Below are 17,865 nucleotides of genomic sequence, written 5' to 3'. Positions count from 1 at the left end.
CCCTGTTGTCTGTTCTCTGTGTCCATTCGCTGTGTGTTCTTCTGTGTCCGCTTGTATTCTTAGCCGCACCAGGAATCTGTGTCTCCTTTTTCTGTTGCGTCATCTTGCTGCATCAGTTCTCCGTGTGTGCGGCGCCACTCGTGGGCAGGCTGCGCTTTCTTTGCGCAGGGCAGCTCTCCTTACCAGGCGCGCTCCTTGTGCATGGGCTCCCCTATACGGGGGACACCCTTCCGTGGCACATCAGCACTGTGCGTGGGCCAGCTCACCACCCGGGTCAGAAGGCCCTGGGTTTGAACCCAGGTCCTCCCATGTGGTAGGCGGACGCTCTGTTCGTTGAGCCACATCCGCTTCCCCCATTGGTTCTTAAAGTGTGGTCCAGTCCGGCAGCGTCTGCGTTACCCGGGAGCTTATTAGAAATACAACTTTTCACGCATCTTCCGTGCCAGAGTTTGAGAACCACCGCCTTGGCTTGAAGAAGGGGAAAGAGGAACAAGCATTCTTGGGAACCTGCTCTTTTCCCTCCACTTTATCCAGGCTGTCTTCCTTAGGCCTCACAGTGTCTGTAGGGAGGAGAGTCCCCAGGAGGTTAGGTCACTTTCCCATGTGTGAGCCAGAATTCAAACCCAGGTCCAAAGCCACCTCTGCTTCTTTTAGACCTGAATCGCTCACAGCTTGAGATCAAGCAAACTTGAGAACTTCTCCAGAGTGTTTGGATGGCCCTGCCAGACCCCCCTCCATCTGTGCAGGTAACTTAGGATACACCATCGCAGCCACACTCCCGGGGTCTGCCCTGGGCCTGGCCTCAGCATGCCGGGCCAAGGAGGGCCCCTTCCCACCAGCCCCCACGTACCACCTGCCTCTAACCATAATCCCCCCGTTGGGAAGGCAGGGGTGTGCCTTATCCCCCATTCAGGGGCACAGTGGAGACCGGCAGTAAGTAAATTTACTGGGGAACTGGCTCCTTGTCCAGGGTGCTCATAAATCCTGGCCCCCTGGAGGAGCCCTGAGGAGGCGGCCTGGCCAGGAATTGGAGGCTTCCCGGACAAAAGAGACCAACAGATCAGATGCCCCCGAAATCCTCCCCACACTGGATGAACTTCTGGTTTAAACAAGAGGCCCCCACTGACATGTTGCCAACTTGAGGCTGAGCAAGGGAAGTCCTTATTTGGGGTAGAGACACTTCCCTTGATCAGACCCAAAGGAAACAGACCGCTGTGTGCGCGGCACATTCCAGGGCAGGGAGAGCCCCTGCAGCCAGGCCGAGGAAGAGCAGCTGAGCAGCTTCTGGTACAGTACTTGCATTTTGGTTTTCAGCTTATTTGGTGGGTTGCTATTCATCAGGAATGCTTTCTCAGAAGGTACCGCCTTATATTAATGCCCTTTGTGTAAAAGACCCTGCCGCGGCCTTTGTGATGGAGTTCAAGTTCAGCTCCAATGCTGTAATGTCACTGGTCGCTGGAAAAGTCGGTCCCTTCCTAAACTTTCCTTTTTAAGCATGGGGTCTCTTCCCTGCCTTGGGTGTGAGATACTATGTCACGTTTAAAACTAGGGAGCCACTGGGCACCAGCCCTTGATTTGTGAAAGCCGGGGGAGGGAAGGTGGACCAAGTTCTTTGGGCCTTGGGAGAGCAAACTGGGCTGAGGGGGCAGGCAGTGTCCCTGAGCAGAGAGGCCGGACCCCTGGGAGGACTTGGGGGCCAAAGCTCATGGCCAATGCCAGGAAGACCAGAGAGGATTTGGACACACGGCGGAGCTCAAGCTGGAGGACTTGGGTTCGTGTCGCTCTGACTTTTGGCATTTATGCCCTCTCTTTGCCAAGTGATGTTAGCGGTGGCTTAAAAAAAAACCGGATAGCCTAGGAAGGCCTGCACGGCCAGGTGGTGTTAAGGGAGGAAAGCAGGTTGCAAAGACACAGGCTCACCGCCGGGCCGTTTGTGTCAAAGGCAATGAGGATCAGAGCCACAGCAAAAACTGAGGACCAGAGCCATCTCTCCCTGTATTTGTATTTGATCATATCCGATGATGAGAAATGTACGAAATGATACATACCAGGCATTGGCAAACTAGTCTGCCCCGTCTTTGTAAATACAGGTTTTCCTTTCTTCACACAGCCATACCCGTTCTGGCTTCAGCCGAGCCGCAGCAGTCTGCCTGGCGCACAGCGCCCTTTACAGAAGCAGCTTGCTGACTCCTGATAGAGCCCTTAGGTTAGCACGGCTTCTAGCATGGGGGCAGAGGTGAGGTTAAAACAGAAACAGAACAAAAACTCAGAACAACATGTGTGGTCTGACCTAACATTTTCTACAGGTATGCGTTGGGTGTGTGTGTGTGTGTGCCTGTGTGTGCATGTGTGTTCATGCACAAGGAGAATCTGTGCAGTGATTGTCACCAGAAGAAAACCGTGCAAGGCCAGTGATGGCCCTTTTGGCTCTTTGCTCTCTTTCCTAACACTGTTCTGAACAATTCAGAAATTTCTAAGATCGTTTTTTATTTCAAAACTCAGACAATCTACTAGAACACTGAAAAAGTCCAAAATAATGGGGTCTAAGATAACTTCTGGCTCCCTCTAAGAGTATGAGATCCTAACAACGTGAGGATTCTGTTGAAGGTCCAGTACAACCTCTGTGATGGTCCCAAATTCTGAAATCCTTGGGGATTTCCCCCCATTTATTTTTCTTATTTTTAATTAATTGTGCAATACACAGATACGGCTTCCTACAAAAATTGGAGACATGGCAGCTAAAGCTGCGTCCCGCCCCCCACCGGGGCCCTCCCCGTGGTCCTTCCTCAGCAGAGCTGCCGGCCGCTGTCTGTCCTGCCCCTGTGCCCTGTGTGTTCCACCCACAGATCCGTGCATGTAAAAACAGCTTCCGCATGTTACTGCTTCTGCACTTGACGGTGCGCCATACAGATGGAAGCCCCGTCAGGTCTTTAGTTCGACGTCGTTCCCCTTACCTGCCGTCTCGCTGCGCCGGTTTGCCAGGGCTGCTGCGACGCATCCACACAATGGCTTGGCTTGAACAGCAGACGGGAGTTGCCCCCCGGTTTGGGAGGCTGGAAGGCTGGCGCGGAGGGCTTGGCAGGACTCGCTTCCTCCCGGATCTGGAGCCTCCGGCCCGCCGCCGCCACGGGCCCGTCTCCTTGGACCTGCCCCTCTGGTTTCCGCCGGCTCCTTGACTTCTGCGCCCAGACTTCCCTTGCTCGTTAGGACTTCAGCCACATGGCATACGGCCTGCTGACTCAGTGTGGCCTCGTGTGAACGAGGGCCTGTCCGCACGCAAGTCCACACCGTGCCGGCGGTCAGCTCCGCGGGTCCAGCTTACTGCTGGGTTCTCGCCCAGGGCCGGGGTCAGGACTGGACGCCTCCTTACGGGGCGTGAGTCAGGCCCTGGCAATAGGACTGCCCCAAAGGAAGGGCTGTGGCTTCTTTAAGCGTTTTTACACCGGTGGACATTCTGGGGGCTTCTAGTCACCCACGTGTTTCCTCAAAGTGTCCTTTTCATGACTCTGCTTCTGCGCCCAGGAGCTAATTTCCTGCAATCCTCTCTGCAGTGCCTTGAGGCACAGGTGCTACCATTAGCTCCATTTTACAGAGGAGGAAACTAAGGTTCAGAGAAGTGATGTAATTCACCTGAAGCCACCCAGACTGTAACAGTAGCTGGGCCCAGTCTAAGGCCATTACCATGGGCTCCCTGGAACACCGCCTGGCCTCGGCTTCTGTTGAACGCGGGCTGGGGGATGGGAGGGCAGAGCCTGGAACTGGGGGGGTAGGAGGCGCCTGGGGCTGCTGGTTTTTGATAGCAGCTGTGCTGAGCCCGGGGTGGTTAGGGAGCCTGGAATTGCCCTGGGGCTGCCCTAACAACCAATTGTCAGCCCAGTGGCCTGAAAGGACGGAAGGTGATTGCCTCAGCTCTCAAGGTCAGACGTTCCTGGTGGAGGAGCCAGCACCCTGCCCTCCTCCAGAAATTCCAGAGGAGAATCCATTCCCTGCCTCTTCTGGGGGCTCCGGCAATCCTTGGCCTGTAGCCCCCTCTCTCCATCGCTGCCTCCGTCTTCACGGGGCCTCCCCACTCCGGCTGCCCCTAGAGGCCCTCTCTGTCTCCTTTAAGGAAACTTGTCATTGGACTCAGGGCCCCTGCAGACACTCCAGCATCATCTCCTCGTCTTCGGATCCTTTACGGGCAGCAGAGGATGCTCCTGTGGTTGAGCACCTGCTTCCCCTGTAGGGGGTCCTGGTCCAATCTCTGGTACCTCCTGAAAAATAAAAACACGAAAGATCCTTTCCTTAGTCACTTCCACAAAGCCCCTCTTTCCAAATAAGGCCGCCTTCCCAGGGCCCAGGAATTTGATGTGGGCACAGCTTTCGGGAGGCCTCAGCTCCGTGGCAGCTAATCTGACGAGGACAGCTGGTGGAAGTTCCTCTTCTGAGGACCGGGTCCCCAGCCACAGCCCTCCTCCCCTCTAGTTAATAAGCCACAGCCTGCTGGAGCAGGATGTCGGGCAGCCCTTGGCCTCCCCCCGCCAGCTGTAGCGTCGTGGAGAGGATGTGCCTGGGAGTTCGGTCAAGGCCCCCCGAGTCTTGATTGTCTGCAGAGGCAGGCACACGGAGGGGACCTTCTTCACCCCCCTTGTCACCTCCCGTCTCCTCACCGTCCTCCTCCTCAGCGAGCGCTCCCTCACCCTAACGCGTCCACGTGAGAATGTCGCCTCCCTCTCCCGCCTTCCCGCAGCCTGTCCCGGGCCCAACAGGCAGGGCTTCTCCTCAGCGGGTGCCTGCCTCAGGCCCACACAGCTCAGCCTTCTGGGGGCTCGGGGAGGAGCGGGCCAGGCGTCTGGCCGCTGCTCAGAGGGGTTCAGCAGGATGGGGGGGCGCTCAAGGGCGAGAGGAGGTCCGCTCCGCTGGGACAGGGCGCGCCCCGGCCTGACAGGGTCCTGGGTGAAACGGCCGCCCCTCGGGTTAGGGCCCCGGGAAGCTCCGAGTCTTCCGAGGGCTCTCCTGGGGCTGGGCCTGTGGGCAAAACGTCCTGAGCAGAGCGAGCGCCTGCTCAGGACGATGAGGGGACCTGAAGCCAGAGGGGCCGGGGCAGGGCCGCTGGCCTCTGTGCTGTGGTCCTGCCTCCTGCCCCAGGGGCTGGTGGGAAGGCTCCAGCGGCAGTGCCGGTCACCTGGGGACGCCAGGAGGACCAGTGCTGGAAGAAGTGCTGAGGCCCGGCGTCCATCTCCCACCCCCCAGTCCCCTGCGATTGGGCTGGGGCGGCCCCCGGCTCCGGCCCCCGGCTGGTTTTAGCGTGCAGCCAGGCCCGGGAAGCCCTGTGTGGTGGCTGCAGCCGCGCCCTGGCCTCGGCGTTAGGCTGGGTGCTGTTGCTGCCTCCTGTGGGACCCTCAGGGAAGGAAAGGGGCTCCTTGCACCCTGCACCCCTCCCCCGATGGCTCCTCTTTGCCAAGGACTCCACGCCGGCCCTGTCCTGACGTCCCTGCCGTAATTCTCCTGGCAGGGCCCCTGCAGCCTCCCTGGGCCCCCAGGTGAGGCCAGGGGTCCTCCTGACATCACGGGTGATGCAGGTGACCAGGTGTGGCGGCTGCAGACCAGGGGCTTATGCAATCGAGAACTGGGCCGGGGGTGGCCTTGGGCTGGAGAAAGAATGCCAGCATTTCTGTGCCCCAAGGGAGCAAGAAGAAGCCGGGACGTTCAGCTCTCCCCGCAGGGAGAGAAAACCCGAGAATCACAAGCTGAGGACAAGCTGGGAGGGGGTGCCGAGAGCCTGGGTGCTGGCGGCTGCTTGGCCACCGCCTTCGTAAAGTAAGAGGACTGACGGGGTGCCGGCGTGCCTGAGGACCCGGCCTCCTGCGCTCCGTGCTTGTATGGCTGCTTCCCGGCTCTGAGCCCCCAGGCCAGGTCCTCGCCTCTCAGAGCCTCCCCTGGAACGTGAGGACAGGGTCCACCTCACAGGGAGGGGTAAACCAGGCACGGGTTAAAACGTCCAGCAGCCTCCAGTCTCACCTGGAAGCTACTTACAAATACAGACTCCCTGCCGCCCCCTCCCCCAGCTCTACTGAGTCAGACTCTGCGTTTTAAACCAGACCCTCAGGTGGTCTGTACCCACGTTAAAGCTCAAGAAGCATCCGCTGCCCCACCTGCGGGGTGTGAGCCCTCTGCACAGGTTAGCCATTATTTCTGCTTATCACTGTCCTTCCACGTGCCCTACACAGTTCCAGTCGTGGGGCCAAACGGGGAAGAAACAGAGGACTGAGGCACCAAGCTTAATTCCTGCCCCGAAGCGGTTCGTAGCCCTGGGAGGAAAACGGCCACATAACAATTTCTCGAAATGCAGTAAAATGGCATCAGCGATGATTGGATCTTACAAAGGCTGGCGCAGGCCCTGGAGTACCAGATAGGATTTGGTACCCAGCCGGGAGCCTGGCACCACAGCCCGCCGATCTCCTCGCCAGCCAGGCGCGCGGTTACCCGGGCAACCAGCCGATGCCCCAGAGACGGCCGAGCAAGACACAGCGCCTGTGCTCCCGCCGTTTCCTTGGAAGCAGCAATGACTCGGGGCGGCCGCCTCTGGTGGGCACTTAGGGGCCCGAGCGCTCAGGCTCTTTCCCCTCATTCAAGCAAATTGCCCGTCTCCCCAGGAGCCAGCCTTCTGGGCAGACGTCGGCTGGGCGCCCAGTGGCAGCGGGTCTGATGCTGACCCTGGGCAGCCGAGGAGGCCGGGCGCCAGCCTCCAACGTGCAGGGCAGCGGGCAGGGGCAGCGCTGGCAACCTCAGGACGCCAGCGGGCAGGCGGTGGGGATCCAAAGCCAGACCGCGGTCCCCACGCCAACTCTGGCTCTTACAGTACCGTGACTTAACTTCTCGCAGCCTCGGTTTCCCCATCTGTAAAAGGGGGGCAGTTCTACGACTCACCTCGTTGTGTGATTTGAGGACAAAGAGGTTGTACGTAAAGTGCTTTGCAAGGACCTGGCCAAGCCCACCAAAGTGTTAACGGTGATACCCTGGGCCACTCGCCACAGCCCCTCACAGGCCGGTTGCTGGGGAGGGGGCGGCACTCCTCGAGCCTGGGCAGCAGGTACCATAACCGGCAATTTGATAAGAGCAGCGTGTGCTGGGCATGGGCGGGGGCTCCATCTCCCGCATTTTGTGTGCGTCCCTCCACTCCCCCCGCACCCAGGATAGGTGTCCCTCAGCATCCTGAAAGAAATGAGTCCCGGGAAAGTACTCGTTGGTTAATTCATCCAGAGGCAGCTAAACTGGGCCCTGCGGGGCCCTTTACACCCCGTCCTGCCCTGCAGTGCACCTTACGTTGGTCCCATGCAGCCACAGGCCAGGGCAGGGTGGCAGACGCCAGTGCCGACGTCCCCAGCAGCACCGCTGAGGGTGGCCGAGGGGGAAGCAGCCAGAGGCCCGTCAGCTGAGGAGGGAGACAGAACAGGCTGTGTCCACAGCATGCATGACTGTTCCCTCTGGAAAGGAAGGAAGCGTGAAACTTGCCACAGCATGGCCAGAGAACGTTCTGCTGTGAAGAAGCCAGACAGAAAAGGACAGGTAGTGTGCGAGTCCAGTGATGTGAAATTCCAGAACACATAAATCCAGAAAGACAGAAAGCAGGTTCGCGGGTGCGGGGGCCGAGGGCAGCGGGGGTGACTGCTAAGGGGCGTGGGGTTTCCTTTTGAGGCGGCAGCCTTCCTTGGCACCAGACCGGGGATCTAGCGAGTGAGTACTAAATGCCACTGCACTGCACACTCTAAACGGCTCGTGGGTGATTTCATGCTACATGAGCCTTACCTCAATAAAGGTAAACGTTATGAGTGAAAAGCACGACAGCCCCCTGGTCCCTGCTGGGGCCTGGTTCTCAGTCCCGGAACCCCTGGGCAGGCCCTTGATTCATGATTCCTGAAGGCACTGGTGGGGGCTGCCCCTTCCAAGCCCGGGGGCTAGGAAAGACCCCAATTGGAGAGGGAAAAAGAGCATTCCATCTAATCCTAGGAGGTCGTTGGCCCCCAAGGCCTCATCTATAATCCGCCACCCCCCCCCAAATTGGAATGTGCATTTATAATATTTCTTTAAAAGTCAGTTTGGAGGATGTCTACTTCTTGTTAAATATCTCCTCGTTGAACTGGGATTGATGAAAGCCCGCCAGTTGCCCTGGTGCTGAGGACACGGGTGTCTCCCCGGAAATGGGCGCTGTTCCCGGGGCGATCCTGGCCACCGGCCTGACAAATCATGGCCAAGGCCCAGGGTCTGGCCGTGGGAGCCAGATCGCGCAGAAGCGTAGGCACCTGGAGTGAGCTCGGGAGCTGCACTTGACCCCTGGGGTCTCTGTGCGGATGCAAGGGGGGTGCTGAGAGGTTACGTGCTGGTCCGAAGTCGATGACTAAGACCCGGGGTCCGGACTGGCTGTTTGGGGGTGTCACACGTGGGCCAGTCAGGCTCAAGTTGCATCTGAAGGCAAAGGACGACCCCCCCTTGGCGCTGAAAGGATTTAAGGAAGCCACTCTGGAGAACCGGAGAGAAGGCCGGAAATGCCCCACCAGCGTGGCCGGGAGGGTGACTTGCAGGGCAGGCTGGCATCCACAGCCCAGGGGTCCTGATGGCATCGGGAGGTCGAGGGGCCCCTGTCCACAAGTCAGGGCAGCCGGAGGAGTTAACCAGGCAGTCGTCTTCTGGGGTGTGCAGGGCCCACGGGGTGAGGGACCACGTGTAGACCTTAGAGGAAGTTGGCGGGTTGGCAGTGGGAGGGGGACCTGCAGTGTGGGTTCTCTCTGGGGGCTAAGCCTCTGGGCAATCCAGCTCATGAGCTGGTGAGGGTCAACATACAGTGGTCCCAGCAAATTAGCATTGACCGATGGTCAGGGAGAGATCAGAGACAGGTTCCTTGCTGGGGCCCTGGGGCCATGGCGACGGAAGAGACTGCGAGCCTTTACAGCAGCACTGCCCAGTAGAACTGTCTGCAATGATGGAATGTTCCAGACCTGCGCCATCCAGCCACTTGACGTGTGCCCGGTGTGACCGAATCACTGAATCTCGAGTCGCACGTCATTTTCTCTAAGTTACCTGTGAGGTCACCTGCAGCACAGCCTCGGGGCCTGCCCTGGAAAGAGGTTGTACCAGCCAGTCCAGTCCTTCCTCTGCTCGTTTCTCTGTGCGGGGTCCCCTAACCCCGCAGCTGCACAGAGCCACCCGAGCAGCGTTTCCTGGGGGCGGGGAGCATGCGTGCTTGCAGGCGTGCAGCTGCCGCCAACACCAGAGCAGCAGCCCTCGCCGGGAGGCATGTTTCCAGTACCTTCCAAGGCACGCCTCTCCCGGCTAGGGGTGCGTTCCCAGTAGCAGCCTGTCTCCCGTGCAGGGGCTGAGGAGCTCCGCTCTCGGAGACCTGAGCAGCCAGGCGCCTGTGGTTGATCTGCTGCGGGAGCAGTTACCAGAGCGATGGCGGGCGTTGCCCAGGTAACGTCCCTTCCGCGACAAGCAGAGCGGGCGAGGACGGCCTTGGAGTGACTGCCGCTTCCAGGCGGGGAGCAGGCAGCTCTGTGCTCCGGGGGCCGGGGGTGCAGTCACGGACGGCGGGAGCCTGCCTGAGCCCCAGCTGCTCTGGACCACGCATTCGCAGGAGCTGGTAGGTGGCGGTGCTGGGAGCTGCAGGCTGGCCGGAGCGGGCCGGCAGCTGTGTGCATGTTGCCTCGGGGAACCGACACGGCAGGCCTCTGGCGGCGGGCGCTCTCACCCCACTGTCCAGAAGGAAACTAGGGTGCAGGTCACGGGCCGCCGGCTCCATGAACACCGGGCCTCTCTGCTTGTCACCAGGTATCCTTAGTGAGCTTGGCGCGCTGTAGTAGATGGTTTCCTGTTGTCTTGGCTGGATGACTGGATGGGTGGGTGGATGTACAGACAGACGAACTGGAACGTGGGTTTTATTAATAAGTGAAGTCTGCTGATTGTACCTGTGCCCCTGACCACTCTGCAGTACTACCTCTGGCTTGATCTGATGCCCCCCTCTACCTCCCTAAGTTGGGTTGTTTTTTTTTAAACAGCTTCCCCAAGGTATCATTTCCACGCCATAAAACTCACCCATTGTAAGTGTATGAATCCATGATTTTAGTAAATGTATAGAGTCCTGCAGCCACGACCACTATCTGGTTTTCAAACATTTCCGTCCCACCAAATGATGCCCTGGTGCCTGTTTGCAACCAGCCCCCACCACGCCCCCACCCCGGCCCCAGGCAATGGATGGCTCCATTCTCTGTCTCTGTATATTGGCCTTTTTGTAAAATATGTGGTCTTTTGCATCTGGCTTCTTCCACTTAGCATACTATTTGTGAGGTTCTTCCATATCGTGGCCTGTCGGAGGAATCTGGTCGTTTTTATGACTGAATTCTACCCCACTGTGTGGCCACACAGTGTTCTCTTTTTCCATTTATCAGCTAAGGGACATTGGGGTTATCTCCAGTTTGGGACAATGATGAATAATGCTACTGCAGACATTCGCATACGTGTCTTTGTGTGGGCGTATAATTTTATTTCTCTCGGGTAGTTTCCAAGGAGCAGAATTGCTGGGTCATGATAAATTTATGTTTCACTCTTTAAGAACTGCCCTCACTGTTTTCCAAAGCGGCTGCACCATTTTACGTGCCCACCAGCCCTGCGCGGGGGTCCCAGCTCCTCCACAGCCCCACTAGCTGTATGGGTTGTCGGTTTGATTCTAGCCATCCTGGTGAGTGTGAAGAGACAGCTCATCGTGGATTTGCATTTCCCTGATGACAAATGATGCTGCGTATCTTTCTGTGTGCTTTTTCCCAGGCTGGGATCTGACCTTTTAAACCAGGAATCAGCAAACTTTTTCTGTAAAGGGCCAGCTAGTAAATACTTTGGGTTTTGTGAGCCACATTCGGTTTCTACACACCTTCTTTGTTTTGTTTGGTTTTGTTTTCAAAAGGTAAAAGAGGCATAACCATTCTTGGCTCCTGACTGTTCAAAATCAGGCTGGGGGCCAGATTTGCCCCTTCTGTAGTTTGCCTTCAGCCAGAGCCTTTCTCCAGAACATCTGTGTCACCCTTTGTCCACCCACAGGCAGTCCATTGAAGAACCCAGTGGCCCCGGAACGCCGTGCTCGGCCACTCTGGGCAGTGTGGGCCAGGGAAAAGGCCGCGTCGCACAGTGAGGGGCTGAGCACCTCTGTCCCAGTGCCACCATGACTCATTGCTCGCTGAGCTCCCCAGATTCCTGGGTGAAACATGCTAATTTGTCACCTGCCATGGGTGACTCAGCCCCTGTTGGTCCTGGACATGCCTTCTCCCCGCTGCTGCCCCATCTCCACCTGCTGTTCCCACCAGCCCCCACCCAGGCTTCTGGGTCTTCCCTGTGGTTCCTCCACCTTCTTGTCCCCTGGCCTCTGGATCTGTCCCTGGGCCTTGCCCCACACCACCAGGCTTTCTTGACCTCTTGGAGTCTCCACCCCTCCTCTCCTTCTCTCTACTGCCTCTCCCCAACCCTCCTCTCCACCCCTCTCTCCCTCCACCCCTCCTCTCCACCCCTCTCCCCCTTCACCCCTCCTCTCCACCTCCACCCCTCCTCTCCACCCCTCTCCCTCTCCACCTCTTCTCTCCACCTCTCTGTCTCCACCCTTCCCTCTACACCTCTCCCCCTCCACCCCTCCCTCTCCACCCCTCCCTCTCCACCTCTCCCTCTCTACCCCTCCCTCTCCACCCCTCCCTCTCCACCTCTCCTCTCCACCCCTCCCTCTCCACCTCTCCTCTCCACCCCTCCCTCTCCATCCCTACCTCTCCACTCAACTCCCCACTGGTCCTGCCAATGTGACAGAAAAAGCAAGAACTTTAGAGTCAGCCACTTTTGCACCCTGAGCCTCCCTTTCTAGCTCTGTGGCTTTGGGCAAGTCACTTAACCTCAAGGGGCCTTGCTGTTCTTTTGTGCAGAGGCCACCGACAGTCCCGGCAGCGCTGCACCCTCCTGCACCCTTCTGCACGGTGAGCGCCCGTCACTCGCTGCCCTGGGCCGAGTGTTCTCTGGCTTTGGAATCACTCGGGCCTGGAGTCCTAGAGAGAATGCCCCGGAAGCAGGCCTCAACCAGTGACAGGCAGCACCGGTGGCGATGCGCCCTGTCTCCTCGCCCCTTGGGTGGGTCAACCCTAAGGCTGCCCGGCACTGGCTCCCGGAGTTCCCCGGCGAGGCCGAGCGCCCGTCGCCCACCTCTCCAAGCCCGATGGCGCCCTGTCGGTCACGGCCTTCTCCTCCAGTCCTGCTCCCCTCCCCCACCCCCACCTTGTGGTTTCCTACAGTCACTTCTTGAATCAACCGTCCACCTTTGGCCCCTCGCCTCAGGGTCTGCTTCTGGGGGGGGCTCAGCCTATGATGAGGCCCCAGCTCTTAGGGTGATGGCGGGATTAAACGAGCCAAGCCCCTACCATGCTCAGCCCAGGGCTGGCGCACAGTTGGTGCTCATTCGCCAGTGGCCCTTGTGGCAACTGCCCGGGCCGCCCTCTGAAGGTGGCCGCTGAGGGTTGTCCGTGGACGTCTCCTAAGCAAGGACGCACGGAGGCTCGGCTCGCTGGCGCAGGCGGCTCGTCCGAGTGGCCAGTGATGCAGCGTGGCTCAGCCGGGCAGCTTCCCGTGGACTCGTGGCCTCTACCTTTGGGGCGACATCTGCATGTGGGGGTCAGAGCGTGCTCAGGACCCGCCACCCAGCAGGCTGGCCGGCTGCACTCGGCGAGGTTTAAGTAGGGGTCGGCTGGGATGACGTTTGCCAAGTATTGACGACGGTTATTTCTGACATCGGATTTTCGAGGCCTCTTCTCATTTCTGCCCTTCTTTGTGCCTTCCAGTATGGCCTGGCTCTTTTATAATGAGTATGCCTCATATTCATAAAAATAATAAGTCATTGTTCTTTCAAAAGTACGGGACTTGCAGCTGGTCACAAGAGAGGGCGCTTAGAGCCTAGATCACAGTCAAATCTAGGATCTGCTGGGGAGGACGTGGCTCCGGATCCTTGTGGTTTTCTTTGGGGCCAAGTAGACAGTGCATTTCTGTGACCATTTCACGGTCATTTGAAAATTAAACAGTTCTCCGGTCGTAGACTAAGTCCGCAGGCTGCAGGCCTCGGAGGAGCACTCACGCTTCTGAGCTGGACTGGGTCCCCGCCCCGGGAAGCGCCCGCGCCGCGCCCGACTTCGGACGCCCTGTGCCTTGCAGCGCCTTGGCTGTGAGGTGGGGACGGTGCCTGCTGGCTCACAGTGCCAGGGTCAACCGGGAGGGGGCCAGGGACACGTCCGGCAGGGCCTCGGTGGCCTGGCGCGTCCCGTCCTCAGAACGAGAGCTGAGGGCAGGCCCCCGTCGTCGTCACCGCCCGCACCGTGTGCCCCTCCATGGACACCCACCTGACCGCACTTGCCTCGCGCTTCCGCCAGACCTCCCAGCAGCGGAGGTGACTGACAGGTGGCGTGGGGCGCCGAGCCCCGGGCTTCCTAAAGGTCATGCGTGGGAAGAGCCCGCGAGGGGATTTCTGGCCCAGGCCGCAGAGGAGGGGGGCGAGGCGGCGGGGGTGGTACTTCCTGGGACCCCAGAGCCTGTCCTCCGCCCCGCCGGGCCGCCTCGCTCCGTGCCCAGTGGTCCTGTGTCCCCCAAATACTTCTTTTCAGGGTTTCGGTCCCAAGCCTGCTGCGTCCAGGAGGCTCACAGGCTTCTGTTCAAATCTCCGGGGCGAGCGGGGGCCACGCCGCCTCCCCCTCCCCGGCCCTCATTCAGAGATGGTGACCTGTCACCCCAGCTGGCTGCTGGCACGGCCACGCTAAAATTAGGTCTTCCCCCGGGAGCAGAGCACTTAATGAAGGAGCTCATCCAGTTGGAAGGAGAAACTCCCAGGCAGGCCAGGCCGCGCCGGGGCGGTGGGGGGACTGCGGCGGCCGGGGGGGGGGGGGGGGGCTGTTTCCATGACGTCAGAGGGCGGGCCTCGCCGGGGTTCAAATCGAGCTGGTGGCCCGCGCCCCGGCCGCTCAAGGCTTTGGACCCGGCGCCCGAGTGAAGGTGAGGGTGCCCCCGCCCTCCTCGCCAGGTGGGTGCTGGTCCCACCTGGCGCCCGGGGCCGCTGGCGCTGACGGCACCCGGCCCGGCGGGTGTCTTGGCTGAACGCAGCCCTCCGCGGGGGCCTCTTAGGGCCCGGATGAGCAAACACCAGCAGAAAAGGGCCCTCAGGTCCAAGGGAGGCGTTGGGCGGGCGGGGGGTGCCCACCCTTACTGTGTTTGAGTACGTGGGGAGTCAGAGTTTGGCAGAAGACGCGATCCCAAGAGGCATCGCATGCCTTTTTTTTTCTGTTTTTCTGTTTTCTTTTTTTAAATTTTTTGGGGAAAGTGTGGGAAATCGGTCTTCTCGTGTCCAGGAGTCCCAAGGAGCCTCGGGCAGGGCTTGGATGCCCCGGGGGGCCGGGCCGGGTCCCCCCAGCGCCGTCCCTCTCCGCCCAAGGCCTCTGGTCCTCTCATCTCCGCGCCTCGGTCACATGCTCTCGTCTCCTTGTCTCCCCCGCCCAGAAAAAGATCTACAAATACAAGAAAGTCCTGAGCAACCCGAGCCGCTGGGAGGTGGTCTTGAAGGAGATCCGGACCCTGGTGGACATGGCCCTGGCGTCTCCCCTGCAGGACGACTCCATCAACCAGGCGCCCCTGGAGATCGTCTCAAAACTGCTCTCAGAGGTACGCGCGTCCCCGGCTCCACGCACCCCTTCCCCGCGCTCGGAAGCGAATTCCCCGGCTTCCACCGAGCCCCCGCCCGGCACCCGGATGCAGGCGCCCATGGGATTCGGTTCTGGTGTATGGAGTCCCCACCCCGCCCGGGTGATCCTAGGCGGGGAAGGTGGCGGTGGAGAAGGGGACTTGCCTCCAGGGCGTCCAGCAGGGCGGGCCAGGGTGGCAGGCAGGTTGAAGGGGGCGTCGTGGCCGCCCAGCCCCAGCTGAGCCCCAAGACCGACCAGGGCTCGGGGGCGGGACTCCGGGTGCTGGTCTCAGGCCGAGGGTGGGCTGCAGGGGGTTGCGGCAGCAGCTGTGGGACCCCAGGTTCCAGGCGCTGCCTGCAGAGGTCCCCATCCCCTCCTGAGAGGGCGCAGGCCGCACAGCCCCCAGATGCCCCTTCCTGGAGCCGTGGGGCTGGCTCCACCTCTACCTCCCTGGCACCGGCCCTGCTGCAGCCCCCGGGGTCCAGGCCGACTGGGCACTCTGCCCCAGCCACCCCGGCAGGACTTTTAAGAGCAGGGGATTCCACAGCAAAGCAGAACTTCCAGGCCTTCTTTAGAAGCAGCGAGCCTGGCCGTGGCGTGCGGCTGGCACCGCAAAGCGCCCCGTTAGACACCCTGCCCGGCCTGCTTGGCCGGGGGTTCTGGGTGCTGGAGCCGAGCGGAGCCCCCTGCCCCTGGGAGGTTACGTTCCAGCCGGGAGGCAGGCAGGAGGGACTCCACGCACCAGCACTTGGGCTGGCGGCAGGCGGGCTGCTCGCTGCTGCCTCGCCAAGGCTCCCGGTGCTATCCAAGCCCTTGGCAAACCGGAATAGCGCTCATTTACTTCCCGCCTGGCCCCCCCGGGACACTGGGCTCCACGGCGGCCGGTGTAGACTTTACCCCAGCACCAGAGAGCTGCCTCTGTCCCCGCCCCCGCTCCTCCAGCACCTCCATTTCCTGGGTAGCTCCCCCCGCTCCCCCACAGGCCCCCACCACCAAGAACACCACCTCCGCAGGCCCCGGCTGCCCATCGGCCGTGGTTGCTGCACAGGCCCCTGGGTCAGCTGGATGGTGGGGTCTCCAGCCCGCAGGGAGGGTCACAGGCGGAGGAGCAGAGGGCAGCATGCGCGGGGTGCCAGCCCAGCCTTGGAACCCCAGCAGGGAAGGAGCCGCATCCGAGACCGGCACTTCTGAGGCCAAGATGGGCGCGTGCCCAAGGGAAGGAGGCCCAGTAGATCAGCCACGGGGCCAGCCTCTCACCTGGAGGGTGAAAAGCAGCATACCATTAGTTAGCACCTGCTGTGTGCCGGGCAGGTGCCCAATGTCGGGCTCACAGCATCACATTTAACACTCACTTTCTTGCCGAGACATGAGCCGTGCTGTGTCTGCGTTATAGTTGAGGAAATGGAGGCCCAGGGAGCCCAAGCGACCTGCCCGGCCCCCCGGCAGGTTCATGGTGAGGCTGGACTGTCCAGCTGAGGGCTGCCTGGCTCTGTTACGGCCACCTGCACAGCCCTTCAGCCCCGCCAGCCTCAGCCACCTCTGCTAGACCTGGATGTTGTCAGGACAGGATGCGCAGGGCGGCTGGCGCATGCCGGGACTTTTCCCATTCACATATGGTCTAAGCACTTAGCCATGGCCTAGCAGCACTTCCTGGACTTTACAGCAAGAACCTCAAACTCAGCTGACCAACAAGCACTTAGAAGAGAAGGCAGAGCCTTCCGAGTGCCAGGCGTGGGCTCAGTGTCATCACCCCATTGAACTGCATTTCAGAAGGGACAGAGCTGGGACTCTAACCCAGCACCCAGGCCAGGCGTCCGCCCCCTTGAGAAGCGGTGCTTCTCGGAGGGACACCGGCATTTTCTTTGAGCACTACTGTGTGACAAATACTTTGCCAAGTGCTTGGGGAAACTGATCTTTTCATTGATTTCTCCCAATGACCCCACAAGGCAAGTACTGAAATTTGCAGAGGAGGAAGGGCTCGGAGAGATCGCGTAGCTTGCCAGGGTCGCTCCCAGAGGTGGTGAGCCAGGCTGCAGCCTGGGCTGTGGATTGCAGGGTCCTCCCTCCTGCTGAGGGCTGGCGGAGACCTCCAGCCTATGGAGAGATGGCAACTATAGACAGCGGCTGGCTAGGCTCCCACCTGAGTCTGTCCTTGGGGGCTCAGTGGTCTCGGCCCAGTCACTAAACCTTCTGTGCCCCAGTTTTTCATCTATAAATAGGGCCTAATAGTAGTACCCATTTCAGAGGATTTTTCAGGTGGCAAATAGCAAATGCTTAGCTCTGTGCCTAAGATATAGTGAGCGTTTAATAAATACTTTAGAGGGGATAGTCGGTAATGCAAACGACTCCTCTTACTTTGTCACCCTTTTTGGCTTAGAATACATGGTGCTGGCTTATTCCTCCGTTCTCCTTACTCAAATTGCTTCTGAGTCCTCCTCAGGAGAGCACCAGGTGTCCCCAACCAACCACTGGGAGAGAGAGGACAGCACAACATGGACAGAGCCATTGAGTGGGCAAATAGTTCCAAGACCACCCACGGGCAAAGCCAAGCCAGGCGCGCCCAACCTGCCTGCACTTGGTCGTACCATGCATGCCACGTGGCCACTCAGCTTGGGTTCAAGTGTTTCCGCAAAGGCAGCAGCTGTGAGTGAACACTGTCCCTCAGGGTCAGCAGTGGTCCTGGCAGAGAGAAGGTTCCCTGCAGAAAGACGTGGCTGCCACTGCTGACTGGGACAAAGAAAACGGCATCCTGGGTTTGCCAAGGGCACGAGGAGGACTGGGGGCTTCTGGGAAGGTGCTGGGGGGTAGAGGGTGGGCCAGTCCCTTCGGAGCTGTCCACGGCAGCCTCAACTATGGAGCTGCCCTTCGGGTGGGGCGGGCACTGCTGCTCAAAGATTGGAAGTACAGACTTCGGGGTCAGGGCAGCCCGGGGTTCAGGGCCCCCCTCCACCGCCGAGCCTCCTGTGCCTGGGCATGGCTGCACCTCTGGGTCTCAGAGTCAGAAGGAAACACGGGGCAATGCGTGCACCAAAGCCCTCTGACGGAGCTTGCAGCACAGGGAGCTCGTCACCAGTAGCCAGCAAAGACCCAAACCAGGGTCCCTCTACCTGGGGCTGCAGAGGGACCGATGCCTAGTAACCTACCAGAA

At 60.0% G+C, this 17,865-nt stretch overlaps 1 protein-coding gene across 1 annotated transcript in view; it reads left to right on the top strand.

Moving 5' to 3' along the window:
- The window catches only part of CMIP (c-Maf inducing protein), a 226,521-nt gene that overhangs the window by 164,718 nt on the left and 43,938 nt on the right, over nucleotides 1-17,865 (top strand). Inside the window, exon 4 of the mRNA XM_058279658.2 lies at nucleotides 14,536-14,697. Within this exon, the coding sequence (XP_058135641.1) occupies nucleotides 14,536-14,697 (162 nt within the window). The remainder of the gene's footprint in view (nucleotides 1-14,535; nucleotides 14,698-17,865) is intronic.

This window comes from Dasypus novemcinctus, chromosome 18 (assembly GCF_030445035.2).
Source record: "Dasypus novemcinctus isolate mDasNov1 chromosome 18, mDasNov1.1.hap2, whole genome shotgun sequence".
Lineage (NCBI taxonomy): Eukaryota > Metazoa > Chordata > Mammalia > Cingulata > Dasypodidae > Dasypus > Dasypus novemcinctus.
This window is presented reverse-complemented; position numbering and strand designations above follow the sequence as displayed.